The sequence below is a fragment of the Corvus brachyrhynchos genome, unplaced genomic scaffold, assembly GCF_000691975.1.
Source record: "Corvus brachyrhynchos isolate BGI_N302 unplaced genomic scaffold, ASM69197v1 scaffold434, whole genome shotgun sequence".
In the NCBI taxonomy this organism is placed as follows: domain Eukaryota; kingdom Metazoa; phylum Chordata; class Aves; order Passeriformes; family Corvidae; genus Corvus; species Corvus brachyrhynchos.
The window spans coordinates 2,029,767-2,043,906 of record NW_008238372.1 but is presented as its reverse complement, the minus strand read 5'-3'; the positions used below and the strand labels follow the sequence as shown (position 1 = coordinate 2,043,906).

The 14,140-nt window shown below is 42.6% G+C and overlaps 1 protein-coding gene across 1 annotated transcript in view; it reads left to right on the top strand.

The window, feature by feature from the left end:
• Positions 1-14,140, top strand: part of DSCAM (DS cell adhesion molecule) — a 445,083-nt gene that overhangs the window by 383,059 nt on the left and 47,884 nt on the right. The window contains exons 22-25 of the mRNA XM_017736327.1: positions 2,515-2,668; positions 10,142-10,259; positions 11,075-11,238; positions 14,089-14,140. The exon at positions 14,089-14,140 is cut by the window's right edge and continues 41 nt beyond it. Of these exons, the coding sequence (XP_017591816.1) occupies positions 2,515-2,668; positions 10,142-10,259; positions 11,075-11,238; positions 14,089-14,140 (488 nt within the window). The remainder of the gene's footprint in view (positions 1-2,514; positions 2,669-10,141; positions 10,260-11,074; positions 11,239-14,088) is intronic.

Below are 14,140 nucleotides of genomic sequence, written 5' to 3'. Positions count from 1 at the left end.
TTCTTATTTCAATTGTTTAATCTTCTCTTTGCTGACAAAGCTGCCTTTTTCTTCTTCTTGTGTAATCAAAGTCTCTGGCATGTTAGGCTAATTGAAATGACAGGCAAAAGTTTAAAGTAAAATCGATTATTTGTCACTGAAGCATCCCCAAGTGTTTAAAAGGGAACGTGAGCTGAGGAAACACAAGATGTGTGTTAACCAGTTAGAAACCAAAATTTTTACTACAGCAGTTTGTTTAAAGAAAATGAGAGTTATTAATTTAGTAAAGATGCATTTACCAGATTCAATTAATAAATTAATTCTGAGAATAATTGATTTTACATTTGAAATAGCCACAGATGCAAATAGGTGAATGATGCTGGGAGAAAGAAAGGAATTGAAAACACAGCATTTTAAAAGCTTTGGAGCAGAAAATTCTGCTGTATGTCCATCTTTGGAGTTCCAGTGAGAAAGAGCTGACGGTTGCTGGAATGAAAGTTAGCAATAAGGAATTCTGTGATGTTTAGCTGTTCCTAAATGCTGTATCCATGTCCCATGTCAATAGGTGGTTTAGAAAGAACTGTGCTAGGTAACTGCATTAATGAGTGGAGCCCAGGTGCCAGAGACAGCCTGGCCTGTTTGACTTTCAAATTAACCGTAGGAAATGCTGCCTCATGAATATTAAATTTCAGCCTCCCTCTGCCATGATCAATACATTAATTTTTATGTATGACCTCACAAAGATCCAGCCTGTCAAGCTACGGGCATTTGTCCAATATTCTTGTGTAAATGTCAAGGCAGATGGTTCTCAAAACCTGCTGCAATATTTCACATAATAATAAAGGTGTTTGGCTGCACTGACCTCTTCACCTCAGAAGTGGAACCCAAGCAAATGCTGGCTAAATGGGACAAACTAATTTGGCATTTTGACAAGCAAAGGGGCAAGGAGTTTGGCTAGAAAATATGGCAAGGTTCCCCTTTGGACTTGTTCTGAGCCTGGGGGGACTTAGCTGGAGCAGGCCAGTTTTCCCAGAAAAGTCACTCTCCATGGAAGGAACAAAATGTGTTCCTGTAGAAGCCTTTGTGTGGTCTCCAAAGGGAGTCGAGGTGCCTGGCTTAGAGACAGATGTCTTCACTCTGGCATCCAAATGTGAGAGGAGATGAACTGCCCTCTTCCCCTGGCTGTAGGAGAGGCCAGCTCAAGAACGGAGAAGTGCAGTGACCCATTCAGCAGCTGAAACGGTCTGCCAGTTCACATGGAGAGGTGTTTAATGGTATCTCTGAAACATCTCTTATTTATTTGGAATTCACTTTGAAGGACTACATATTCCAATATTTTCAGGTCAATGTGCCTTTTGAAATGCTAATCAGGTGGAATTGGCCTTTACCACAAGCTGATATTTGTATATCAAAGAGATTCTTTGCACACTTTTTCGGTCTGAACCAAGTTTATATTACATTGATGTATTATTTTTAATGCTGATTCCTGCTAAAATCTTCTTTTCTACATCATTAACCTTCTAATTATTTTTAGCCTAGTGTTAGTTAGCCATTACCAGGCTCAGCACTGCACAGGGAAGTGAGTATTATTCATTCCAATGGTTCATTACCCCTCTATTTTTACGTGCAGGCATCACAAAGCCCGTGTCAGAAATAAAAGTGGCAATACTGAGCACTCTAACACTGCTCAGAGCTGAGGTTTCCCTTCTCAGACTTCCTGTGGAGGATGTGCTGAGGCTCACAAAGCCCTCTGGAGAGATCTATACATTCCTCCTCACCTTTCCCTGCGCAGGTTGCTGCGAGCAGGATGCAGAACCTCTCATGGATGAGCAGGGACTGCAGAGCAGCTGGTTGGCTCTGCTGCAGCCCTTGGGCTGAGGCACTTGAGTGACAGAGGAGAGACTGAACAGGCATTTCTTCCAGCACTTGTCCTTCCCTGCTAATGCAGCCAACTGGCTGAGATGACCTTCAGCTGGGAGTCTTTGAATGGAAGTAATTTCGTTATTAAACAAAACTAGACTTGGGGGAAGCTTGAACAGTCTACTACAGAACACATTTTTATTACTTGGTTTGCTCCACTGCTGAAGGAAAAAGCCACCAAAACCCAGGAATAAGGAGCACCAAAGGTTCTAGGTGACAAAAATAGTGAACTCCTTATTTCACAGCAAATGCAGGACTGGATCCTCCGTTGGGAAAGTTTTGCGTGCAGCTAAATCAGTTTGTCAGAACTATTGATGGTAAAATTTAGCCATATTTGTTCAGTTCCATGGTTTATCCAACCCTGTAAAAATAAATGGCACATAAAAGTCCTAATCTGAATAAAACCAATCTGTAAACGAGGCACAGACACAAATTCACTGAATATGAATGGACTGCAACAAGTTACTGTGTCTGCTCTGTTTATTGCCATCTGCCATCTGTTTGGAGCGATTGATACTCATCCGAAGAGCCCTGAAGTAACAGGCTTTGTAGCACTCACATTTTCTTCAAATACTGCTTATTTTAGCCTGGAAACATTTGTCTCTCCCACCACAGGTGATCAGCGAGTTTGAAGCCTCTCCCGACTCATTTTCCTACAGAATCCCCAACCTGAGCCGGAATCGCCAGTACAGCGTGTGGGTGGTGGCCGTGACGGCTGCGGGAAGAGGCAACAGCAGCGAGATCATCACCGTGGAGCCGCTGGCCAAAGGTACAGTGACAGCTGCTCAGAGTCAGCCAGGCCTCTGCAATGCCAATTACTGCCAGAATTGGCACGTGGCCTCTCTGTGTTTCACTGCTCGCTGAGGGTGGGCTTTGTCAGGAGCAACTTCAGTTCCCTGCAAAAAGCCAGGTGACAACTCGCAGCTAATTGCTCAAGCTTTTGCTGGAGTCAGCAGAGAGTGGATGACGTGCTCCTCCAGGGGGTAACTCATCCAACCTACCTTAGAAGGGAATAGATTGCTTTTTGGAGCAATTTTTGTCTTCAGTTGTTGGGTACAGGGGGTTTGCAGATGGTGCCTCTCCCCCTCTGAATATGTTTCTTTTCCTTGCTGTGCAAGGTAACTTCTTTATCATTCCGTTCCTTAGTAATATCTCTTGTGTACTCCACAAGTACCATCTTCTGTATAAAATGGTCTGATTAACATATCTAAACTCTGAACAATTGTTCTCTACTTGCATTAGCTTTGAAGTTTGCTGCTTCTATTTCAGATATGATGAAAGGATAATGTGCCTCAAATCCTGAATATTTATTTCCAGCTGTATTAGTTCTATTAAAAGATAGTGCTGGGGCCTATGAATTCTGCCTTGTGAGATGTGATGCTTGCAACATTAGAGCACCTTGGCTTGGAAATGGAGGCCTAACATTTTGAACAGAAAAGTGAGAAGAGTCCCATCCCACTCAATCTCTACATGGGGTCTTCAGATTGTATTTTTTTTTAACACTAAACTTGGTACCATCACAGCCTGTGCCAGGATGGGCAGAGTAATGCACAGATCCCTAGAGCTGCAAAATTAGATACATTTAATTGACTTTACAGATTTACAAGCCTGCTAATGCTTCACTTGGGTGTTTAATGATGTAAAGATGTAAAATAAAGTGTCTAGTGCATTATGATGACAGGTTCTTTCTGAAAAGGTTTTGCTGAAATTCAGCCTAGTGCCACCAACATGAAACCACTTTCTGCATGGGAGAGCAAACTCCGTCACTGTGGGAAATCTTCCTGTTCCTGCCTGTCTAGCTGGTAGATCACCAGTTTGGTGATGGTAGATTAACATCAGAGCTGTTATCCTGGGCTGCATCAAAAGCAGTTTAGGCAGAGGGCTGAGGGAGGGGATTGTGCCCCTGTGTCCCTGTGCTCAGGTGAGAGCCCACCTGCAGAGCTGCCCCAGACCTGGGACCAGCACAGGGAGGACGTGGAGCTGCTGGAGAGAGGCCAGAGGAGGCACCAGGATGAGCAGAGGGATGGAGCAGCTCTGCTGGGAGGAAAGGCTGCGAGAGCTGGGATTGTTCAGCCTGGAGAGGAGAAGCTTTGGGCTGAGCTCAGTGTGGCCTTGCAGGGCCTGAAGGAGCTGCAGGAAAGCTGGAGAGAGACAATCCCCAAGGCATGGAGGGCCAGGAGCCAGGGAATGGCTTCCCAGTGCCAGAGGGCAGGGCTGGATGGGAGATTGGGCAGGAATTGTTCCCTGGCAGGGTGGGCAGGCCCTGGCACAGGGTGCCCAGAGCAGCTGGGGCTGCCCCTGGATCCCTGGCAGTGTCCAAGGCCAGGCTGGACATTGGGGCTTGGAGCAGCCTGGGACAGTGGAAGGTGTCCCTGCCCAGAGCAGGGGTGACACTGGGTGTTCTCTAAGTTCCCTTCCAACCTAAACCCTTCTGGAGTTCTGTGATTGTCATGGATGGTCGTGCTGGTTTTGGAGGGTACTGTTTGGACACATGGCAGCTTCCCAATGCAGAGAAGCTGCAAACAGGGTTCCTCAGGCTTGTGATGGGAACTTTCATGTTTTTCCTCTGTCAGGCTTCTCCAGGCTAATGATTCTATTATGTGAAATGAATATTTTCAGTGCTGCTGTGAGAAGCCTGTAGTAACTATGGAATCACTACTCTACATGACAATGGAAGATTTACCAGTGTCAATACAGGGAGGGCCTAACAAGGGAAGGAGGCCTTGGAATAAGCTGGGAAATTCTTGCTCCCCATACCAGTGCTCACAGGGTTTTTTCTTCCAAGTGAGTTACCTTTACATTCTGCTTCTTTCTGCCATTTTTTTTTTCAGTCTTTCAGAAGATCCTTTCTCTTAGTAGCTACATAGCATTAGTGGAAAGACCTGAGGGATGTCTGAAAGGCCCTGAATGAAAAGTCTGAAGGATCTGAAAAATCTGGAGTTCTTCCATTGTAGGATAACTGCACACTGCACTATGAACATCAGTGAGACCAAAGCTGAGATCTTAAAAGGGGGATGAGGAGTGTAAAGGATACCAGTGAAGGAAGATCGTGAAAGAACAACTCAGGGAAACAGGGCAAAGGTTTCAGTGTGCTCCTCCTTTGCTGTCACCTGGTTGTAATGGATGTGTGGTGATGGAAACAAAAAGGGAAGCAAAAATAGGCATAAAAATAGATGCTCAAATAAGAGCAAAAATAATTAGACATGGTGCTATGCTAATAGATTGAAGCTGCAGGCAAACCCTGCATAAAATGCACTAGAAGTTCTCTTTTTCCATGCCCTATGCATTTTAAAAAGAGGGAAATGTTCGAAGATGAACACAGATCAGTTCAGGCTTTGTGGGCACCAATATTCAGAACCTCACATTATGAGGAATTGCAGTGTGTAATTGCTCTGTTTGCCAAAAATCAAGAAGTTGTGACTTGACCCACATGTACTCAAACTGATCCATCTTACCAGAATTAAATCTGCTCCTCTGAAGCTTATGTAACATAATCCACGATGACAAATAAGTGAACTTAAAAATAACTTTTATGAAAAGGCAAGATGACTTAAAAGAAACAATAATTAATTACTTCAATATAGACAGGTCAGTCTGAAGAAGACTTTATTCCAAAGGACAGTAGAATGCATCCAGCCAACCCTAGAGTTTGTAGTGATACTCCAATATAAAGTCTGCATTAGATGATGCTCAGGAAAAGCCTCGTACATGCACTTAGGATTGTAAAAGTAATGAATAATCCATTTGTGGAGGGTTTGATGGGCACTAGGAATACCGATAGATAGTAATTTTATGAACTTTGGAGGTAGCTAGGTTACAAATTATTGTATCACATACAAAATTTCCTTTATGGATGCATCACAGGGCTTTTTAGGGAGGTGGGAGAAAGTGGTGATCAGTGCTGAGGGCAGTGGCTGAACAATGAAGAGGGATGGGCAGAGCTCAAAACCTCGAAGACCTTTTTCACTCCCCAAAATATCTGTAGCAAACAGCACATCCTGGGGTTAGAAGCAGTTATAGCCTGATTTTGCCATAAGTTCCCAATGCAAAAACATCCCGTGGGCCATTGTTTTGTAGTTGTTTGCTTCTTTTTTTTGCTCCTCTTACTGCACAGTAACTGTCCAAGTAATAATACCATCATGACAGCTAATGAGAGTTAACTTTGAATTGAATTATGTCAACTTAATTATAACCCCTTTAAGAACTCCTTTGAGAACAATGAGAATGTCTAGATAGGGGTTTGATGTGAAATGGATAGTCCAATTTAAATGAAAGCTTAATTCAAGTTAACATTTCTTTCTTTCTTTAGTGTCTTCATTTCTCAGAACAGATTGTTATTCTCTGTAATTAACTGACAGAAATAATAAAAAAAATCCCCAACAAACAGAAAATAATCATGGCAATGAAAGTTCAGCCTCCACATAAGCAAGCTGTGCTCCTGTCCCTCGAATTACTCTTCATTGCTGACTTGAAGGATGTGCATTTAGCCTATCAATTATATTTAGAAGAGAAAAAACCTTGCATGCACTTGTTCCTCTGATTTACTGCCCCTGACTGATGGGGAATGGCATTTGCTGTATGACAATAACAGGTCCAGACCCCTGGCAGTCTGATCCTCTGGGGACAACTCTCTGACTTTTGAGATTCCCCTGGTTTTTTAAACTACCTGAGCATTAATTTTGAACAGATTTTTCCCCCTAGTCTATGTTGCTTTGTGTGTTAAATGTTTATAACTAACATGTGGGGCTCGCATGGCAGTACACACTGGTTTGTTTCTTTGATGGTTCATCAGACTGGAATACAGGGGGTATTAGAAGCAGAGAATCATGGAATGGTTTGGGTTGGAAGGGACCTTAAAACTCATCCAGTTCCACCCCTGCCATGGGCAGGGACACCTTCCACTATCCCAGGCTGCTCCCAGCCCCATCTGACCTGGCCTTGGACACTGCCAGGGATCCAGGGGCAGCCACAGCTTCTCTGGGCACCCTGTGCCAGGGCCTCATCACCCTCTTCTGTGAGGAAGCAAATGAAAGAATCTCCTGACCCAGGGTATTCACTGTTGGATCTTTTATTTGTTTTAAGGTGAATGGCAGTGAACTGTCATAGCTCTTGTTCAGCTTCCCTCTACAGTTCACCTTTAAAACACAGTTGTGTCCTCTAGGAGGAAGAAAAAACACGTGTTTTTACAGCCTCTTGCAAAGAATTTCTGCCCATTTCTATTTCTGTGACAGTAAATGTAGGTTAGAGGATTTGTAATTTAAACAAACAAACATGCAGAAAATTGCATTAGCATAAGAGGGTGCACTGTTCTGTGAAGGAACCTCTTTATCTTCAATTAATAACTGGGTAATTTGTAAAAAAAATAGGAACAGACAGAACCCTAATCCAGTGCCATGCCATCAAATGTAAGGCTAGAGGGAAGTGAGTAGCCATGTGGGTAGCTTTGATAACAAAGAAGTAAACCCATGCTTATAACCCATGTGGTTCCAGAAACTCCCTTGGCTCAAAAGGAAGAGGTCTGTGAGATTCCAGACTTTTTTACCTCATGAATGCCTGTTAGATTTTCAAACCCATTGCTCTGAGGTGGATTTCACTTGACATTTATTTTGTTTCTAGTTTTCTTTGTGCACCTTTTAGCAGTCTCAGGACATCATTAGAAGTTCAGCTATAAAGAAAATTGGGCTTGAAAAATTTCCTGTTGTTTTACCATTTCTTTTAAAAGCACTCAGTACTTGGAAGGAATAAGAAAATCCATAGAAAGCTGTGGACAGTTACCTTGTGCTTTTCTGATAATTTTCTGAGTTATGTTCTATCATCTTACCACTGTCTAAGGCTCCTGTGAGGTTTATGTTGCTTCCACACATCTTGGTAAAATGAGGGATACAGGATATTGAAAACCAGCAGCTACAACATAAATGTTGCACTTTCAACACCTGATGTCCAGCTTATGGCTTCTTAAGGGAGAATTCATGTTGAAATAACTATTAAAAACAAAGGGATAACACAGAAAGTTTGCTAACAGTGCTGCCACACCACACTGAAGGCTTCACCCGGATTCCTGCTTTCCTCCTTTCTCCTACAGGAACTGGCAACAGTTGGAAGTACCTGGGTATTTCAGGAAACATTGAAAATGTGGGAAGTCCAGGCAGAAAATTATTTATATTTAATTTTAAATGCATTTTCAGACTTCATGTTGCAGAGGCAATTTTTGCACGGGACAGGAATTTGAGCAGACCAGATGCTCGCAGGTGTGTTTTGTAGATAGAGCTGACAGCATCTCCTGCTGCTTTTCAAAGATGGCAGGAGAGCCATGAAGCACCTCCTGCAGCAAAAACCTGGCACCACTGAAGACAAATGTGACTTCTAGCACCAACTTCAGCAGAGTCAGCTTTTCACTCTGTGTCTCAGGGTGCACTGAACGTTTTTCTGTTTGAGTTACTTTGGTTAATTAGCCCGTGGTGTGGTGGGTTGACCCAGGCTGGATGCCAGACACCCACCAGAGCCTCTCTATCACTCCCCTCTGCAGCTGGACAGCCGAGGGAAAATATAACAAAGGTTCATGAGTTGAGATGAGAACAGAGAGAGATCACTCACCAAATGCCATCCCAAGCAAAACAGACTCAAATTAGAGATATTAATTGCATTTATTACCAACAAAATCAGAGCATGATAATGAGAAGAAAAATAAATCTTAAAAATACCTTCCCCACACCCCTCCCTCCTTCTCAGCTAGAGCTCCTCCTCCCCAGCAACACAGGAAGATGGGAAGCGGGGTTGCAATCAGTTCATCACATCTGCTGGACATGGGGGAAACTTCTGGCAACCTGTAACCTCCCCACTACCAAAACCTGGCCATGCAAACCCAACACAGATGGCTTGTGGCAGTGCAGCCCTGTGTAAATCTTTTCTAGCATTAGGAGTGCCCAGGTGGAAAACCAGCCTGATCCATGAGAGCTTCTGGCTGCTCAGTGTCTTTGCATCACTCTGGTGTCTGACCTCCCCAGGGCAGCACAAACCCTGGCTCTCTCCTGACAGGGTTAAACCTCAGAGCTCTGGAAGGATGGACCCAGGGATCTCCAGCTGCTGTTTAGCCAGGACAGGACATGTTGATGCTTGGCTGTTAGGAAAGTAATGTTGTCCCATTACCCAACCTTCACTTTGTCTGTTGCATAAATCTTTAAACAGCTACTTGTGTTTTAGTTAAAATTTTGACCAGAGGAAAAAAATCTCTTTAGAAGCTTGGCCTTCAACAGTGCTTGAAGATAACATAGGCAACACAGTCCAAACTGATTGTATAATCTGTGAAATCTTTTCTTTTTGTGAATATCTCAAGTCCCATTGCAGCCTACTCAAGTAATTTTGCTTAATTTTTCAAGGCCTGTTCTTTTATGCATGATTCTTTTTTTGAGATTAACTGTCCCAGTTATATTTGATGCTGGGTCTCATTTTCATGTTTTCCTAATTGGTGCAAAATGGATTATTAAGTATAAATTCCGATCAGTGTGCACGACTAAAGTAGATCAGGACTAAGAAGACAGTATTTTTTCTATCTGTATTCAGTATGTGCCTTTAAAATGTATATTTGGAGGCCAACAGCAAGTCTATTTCTATCAAGGGTCATTCTTGAGGAATAACAAATGAAGTTCTAACACAACCTATAAATGGAAAGTACAGGAGTGATATTTTTTGTCATGTATTTAGGTGACCTGAGAGCTGATACAAACTGATTTTAGTTTGTTCACGTTTGTGGACTTCAGATAGACACTGCAATGTACTAATAGATACATACATGAAGGTTTATTTTGCTTAATACCAAAATTATTGTAGAAGAGATGTAGCAATAATTTAGCTGTTATAAGACACCCATCTACTGTGGACACCTCTTGCTGGAATTTTGGAGAAAAGCATCCCTTGGACACAATTTTCATCCCCAATTTCTGCTACAAAATATATAAAATTGAGTAAAGATGATAAATAACTGGGTTTTCTCTTTTTCTCTACAAAGAATTTTCCAATCCCATACCTCATGTCTCTTTTAGTTACTTGTCATCCAGGTACTGAAACTGATAGTTGTGCTTGAATAAATAGCTAATACTGTGAGTTAAAAGGAATTACTATCCTAAAACCACAGTTTTTGGATTGGGTTGCTTTTCCCCCTTTAATTGTGGGTGTCTCTATTTCCCTTCCAAGGGCTGTATGAACAGGCACCTCACTTCAGTCTCTCTTGCTCTCTCCCACCCAGCTCCTGCCAGGATTCTGACGTTCAGCGGGACGGTGACAACCCCCTGGATGAAGGACATTGTCCTCCCTTGCAAAGCCGTGGGGGACCCAGCTCCAACAGTCAAATGGATGAAGGATAGGTAACCAGCAACTAAATGTATAGCTCAGATAAAGCCCATTTGCTTAAAATCCTGAGGGTTGTGGAGAGGGTGATCCTGGGTCACTGACAGGAAGGAGAAGGACTATTCATGGTTATTTGCACATGGTCACAGTAGATGAGGAGTTTAGAAATTCCTTCAACTAATTGGCTGGGGTGATTACAAGGCATCAAAGGGAGAAAAAATAATGAAGAAGAGGTAAAGGTAAACATTCAAAATGCAAAACTTAGAGGAGTCTTTTTTGTTTTATCCTGAGGCCGACAAAAAGGTTTTATTCTGAGAGAGCAAAGTGCCTGATACAGTGATTTGTGCTGAGGTGGGCAGTAAATGCCTTGCACATATTTAATTTTCCATTATTCTGTTTTAGTTTCACAGTCTGACAGAGCCACTTGGAAACCCACATGGACAATAATTTTCATCCAAGCACTGTGTAAGCAGGGAAACTACAGTGCTATGGAACCATCTTGTGAATTGATATAAATACCTATGATTTTACAGGGATGAACTTCATAGCCAGGAACTGCCTATACCCTTATTTCAGCATTTTTTTGAAATAACAAGTTAAGGAAGGAGTGAATTTCTGTTTTCACTCACGCTGGGCCCAGGAAAAGTGCATTTTTAAGCAAATAATAGGTGTTTCCCAACAGAAAATGCTCCTTTGCTGCCTTATTATAGGGACGCACCTCACCCCACACCTTTTCCTCTCTTTCCATTCTTAGTTGCTTAAAAAAAATCCACTTCTGAGTAATTTTGATTGTAACTTCTTTAATGTATGCACTTTGTTTCCTGTGAGGTAGTAACGGGACACCCAGTCTAGTGATGATTGATGGGCGAAGGAGCATCTTCAGCAACGGCAGCTTTGTCATCAGGACTGTGAAAGCAGAAGACTCTGGGTACTACAGCTGTGTGGCCAGCAACAACTGGGGATCAGATGAAATCATTTTGAATTTGCAGGTACAAGGTAAGGCTGTTGGATCTACCTTGGAATTGTTACCAAAGCTTTAAAGTGCTACTGGTAATGCAGAGATGTGTCTGAAATGCAAATTTGTGTGTATCAATGCAAATCTAATCCTTCCAAATTAATAAATAAGTCATTCTGACTCAGATGTGGGCATTTTGTGATCTAGGAAATGGTGCTTTTGGTGAAACAATTCACACACTCTCAGTTAAGTCTCTATGTGAGTTTTTATAAGATTGACAACCATGTGTTTACGTTTGGTTATCTTCTAGCTCTTCACAGAGAAAGTATCAGCTTCTGCCTTCTCCTTACAAATATCACATGTATCATTTCAATATTACAAAATTCAGAAAGACCTGAAGCCCTTTAATTTAGCTCCAGAAAAGCTATCAGCAGAAATTTGCCTCCGTACTGAGACCTTGCACAAAAACTTCATTATGTGGGCGCAGAAATTTATTATGAGGTGAATATGAGGAAGCATTGGAAATGAAACCTCAATACCCCTTCAGCTAATGCATTTCTCCAGCTACATTTTATATTCATGTTGAAAAGCACAAAGTGCATCCAGGATGGTGTTGATATGTACAAAAGCAGGGACAATATAAGAATATAAAGTAAGAGTAATGTGAAGCCTGTGTATTCACATACCAAGAATTCACTGTGCAGAATTCTTTGCTCACTTGCACTAAAGCAGATCCTACAAATGCTTCAACTGACTGCAAATTTTTGTACCAGAGTGGACCATCACTCTCCTGGATGTGGCATCTACACTTCCAGTACAAACATATGAGAGCACAGCGAGAGGTTGTTTCCAGTGCAGTCCCCTTCTCCCTGCATAAACCTTTCCACTAAGCCTTGGAACAATCATGGCAGATATTGGCATATATCAGCTTACCTACAACCCAACAGAAACTAAAGGTGCTCTGCAGCAATGTCTGAAGCATGACCACAACAGGAAGTAGGGAGAGAAGACACCAGCAAATGGAAACCTTATGTTTATATTTCACTAAGTACTTTTGTAATTGCATATCTTTGCTGTTATGGAACTGCAGCAACTAAAAGCAAATCAATATTACTTCCCTGAGGGACAGACAAAGAGTGGCTTTTAATATGTGGGATCACCATTTTTTGTAGATAGGGTGAAGCTGTGATGAAAGCTTTTACGATAAATCTTTCCCAACACAGTGTGTGCAGTCTCTCTCCATGGAATTAGCCAAGTCCCTCAGAATAACAGAACAAATCCATCTCACACAGAGAATTTTCCTTTAGAGTATAAACTGTCTCTTTTGTTTTCTTCAGCGCTCTTTGGCCCTGTGAGGGCAGAAAAATCAACTTCTCTTTGAACTAATCCATAGCTGCAAACCAGCAGACTCTGCCTTATATCAGCACACATTATTCTGCAATCTGATGACTTGAACATGAACTGCAGTGGGGAGCTTTTCCTGGAGTTTCACTCTGCAGGAAGAGCTGGCCCTTAAACATAAGCAAAGCAAGCAATGTCCTCTGACAGCAGAGTGCTGGACACAGCAGAGCATTTGGGACTTCTGTCCTGCCTGGCTCATGGGCTGGTCTTTGTTGAGCAGTGAGTGTCAGGACAAGGGCAGCTCCTGCCAGCACCAGTCACTGACACCACCACCCTCTTCTCTCCCATGCCAGAGGAGCTGTGGCCATCCTGTTGTCTCTCCTCCCCAGCTTTCCATCCTATCTTTGCCACTGTTTCTCGATCCTTCCCCAGCACGGACTGTCCATACCTCACTCCTTGTTCTTGAGGCAGCAAAGCTCAGTTTTGTCTATGTTTATGACAGTTCCCAGTCCATTTCCAGTCCCAGTTCCCTGTGTCAATTCCCAGTCCCAGTTTGCCCTACCCCATGCAATTTGTTGGGATGTGGCATGGCTCCTTCTCTGCCCTTTCATGCTGGAAGAAATTCCTCCAGGGAGGATGGTGAGGCCCTGGCACAGGTTGCCCAGAGAAGCTGTGGCTGCCCCATCCCTGGAAGTGTCCAAGGCCAGGCTGGATGGGACTTAGAGCAATCTGGTCTAGTGGAAGGTGTCCCTGCCCAGGACAGTGGATTGGAACAAGACGATCTTTAAGGTCTTTTCCAACTCAAACCATTCTATGGTTTTCCTCCAAAGAAAACCAGGAACTGTGAAGTGGATGAGAGTTGAAACCTCTGTTTTATTCCTGCACTCAGTCAGCAGCTGGTCCCTGGAACCTTGTTTTTTTACCCCACAGATTAAACACAACCATAATGTTTATGGGGAGCAGCAGAGCTGAAGTGTTTCCAGTCTTTGCTGACAGAGTTGGGAATTCCTTATACCAAAAGCCTCAGTGGTCTGGAAGAGGTCATGGATGTGCCTCCAGTCACAGATCTACCTGTGCTACCTAATTAACACTCAGAGCTGCACTGGAAGAAGCTCTTGATATGCACATTTTTCATTTTTACCATAATAGGCTGCAAACACAGGAATGAGTGCAGCATCATTTGCAACCGCACATCTGCTTCCTGCCACTAAAATTTCATCTTCTTCCTAAAACAAATATCAAAAACAATGAAAATTAATGGCTGGGTAGCTCATGTGCCATTGAGGTCTATCAGGACAGACACAAAAAAATTCAGAGAAAAGCAAAGGTTAAGAATTGAAAGACAAAATTGTGCATAAAATTAAATAAAAAAGTGTGAGCTTGTCTGTTCTTGTCTTAAGCAAGGATGTCAGCTAAACAGACACTTTGACAGAAATAATTTGCATTTTTTGCAACTCAAAACAGCTATTTGATAAATGACTGTTAGAAGTGATTAAGATCGTGTCAAACCATTTGATTGCATTTTCTATTTTTAACTATTTCCCATCTAGTTCCACCAGACCAGCCAAGACTCACTGTATCCAAAACTACATCTTCCTCTAT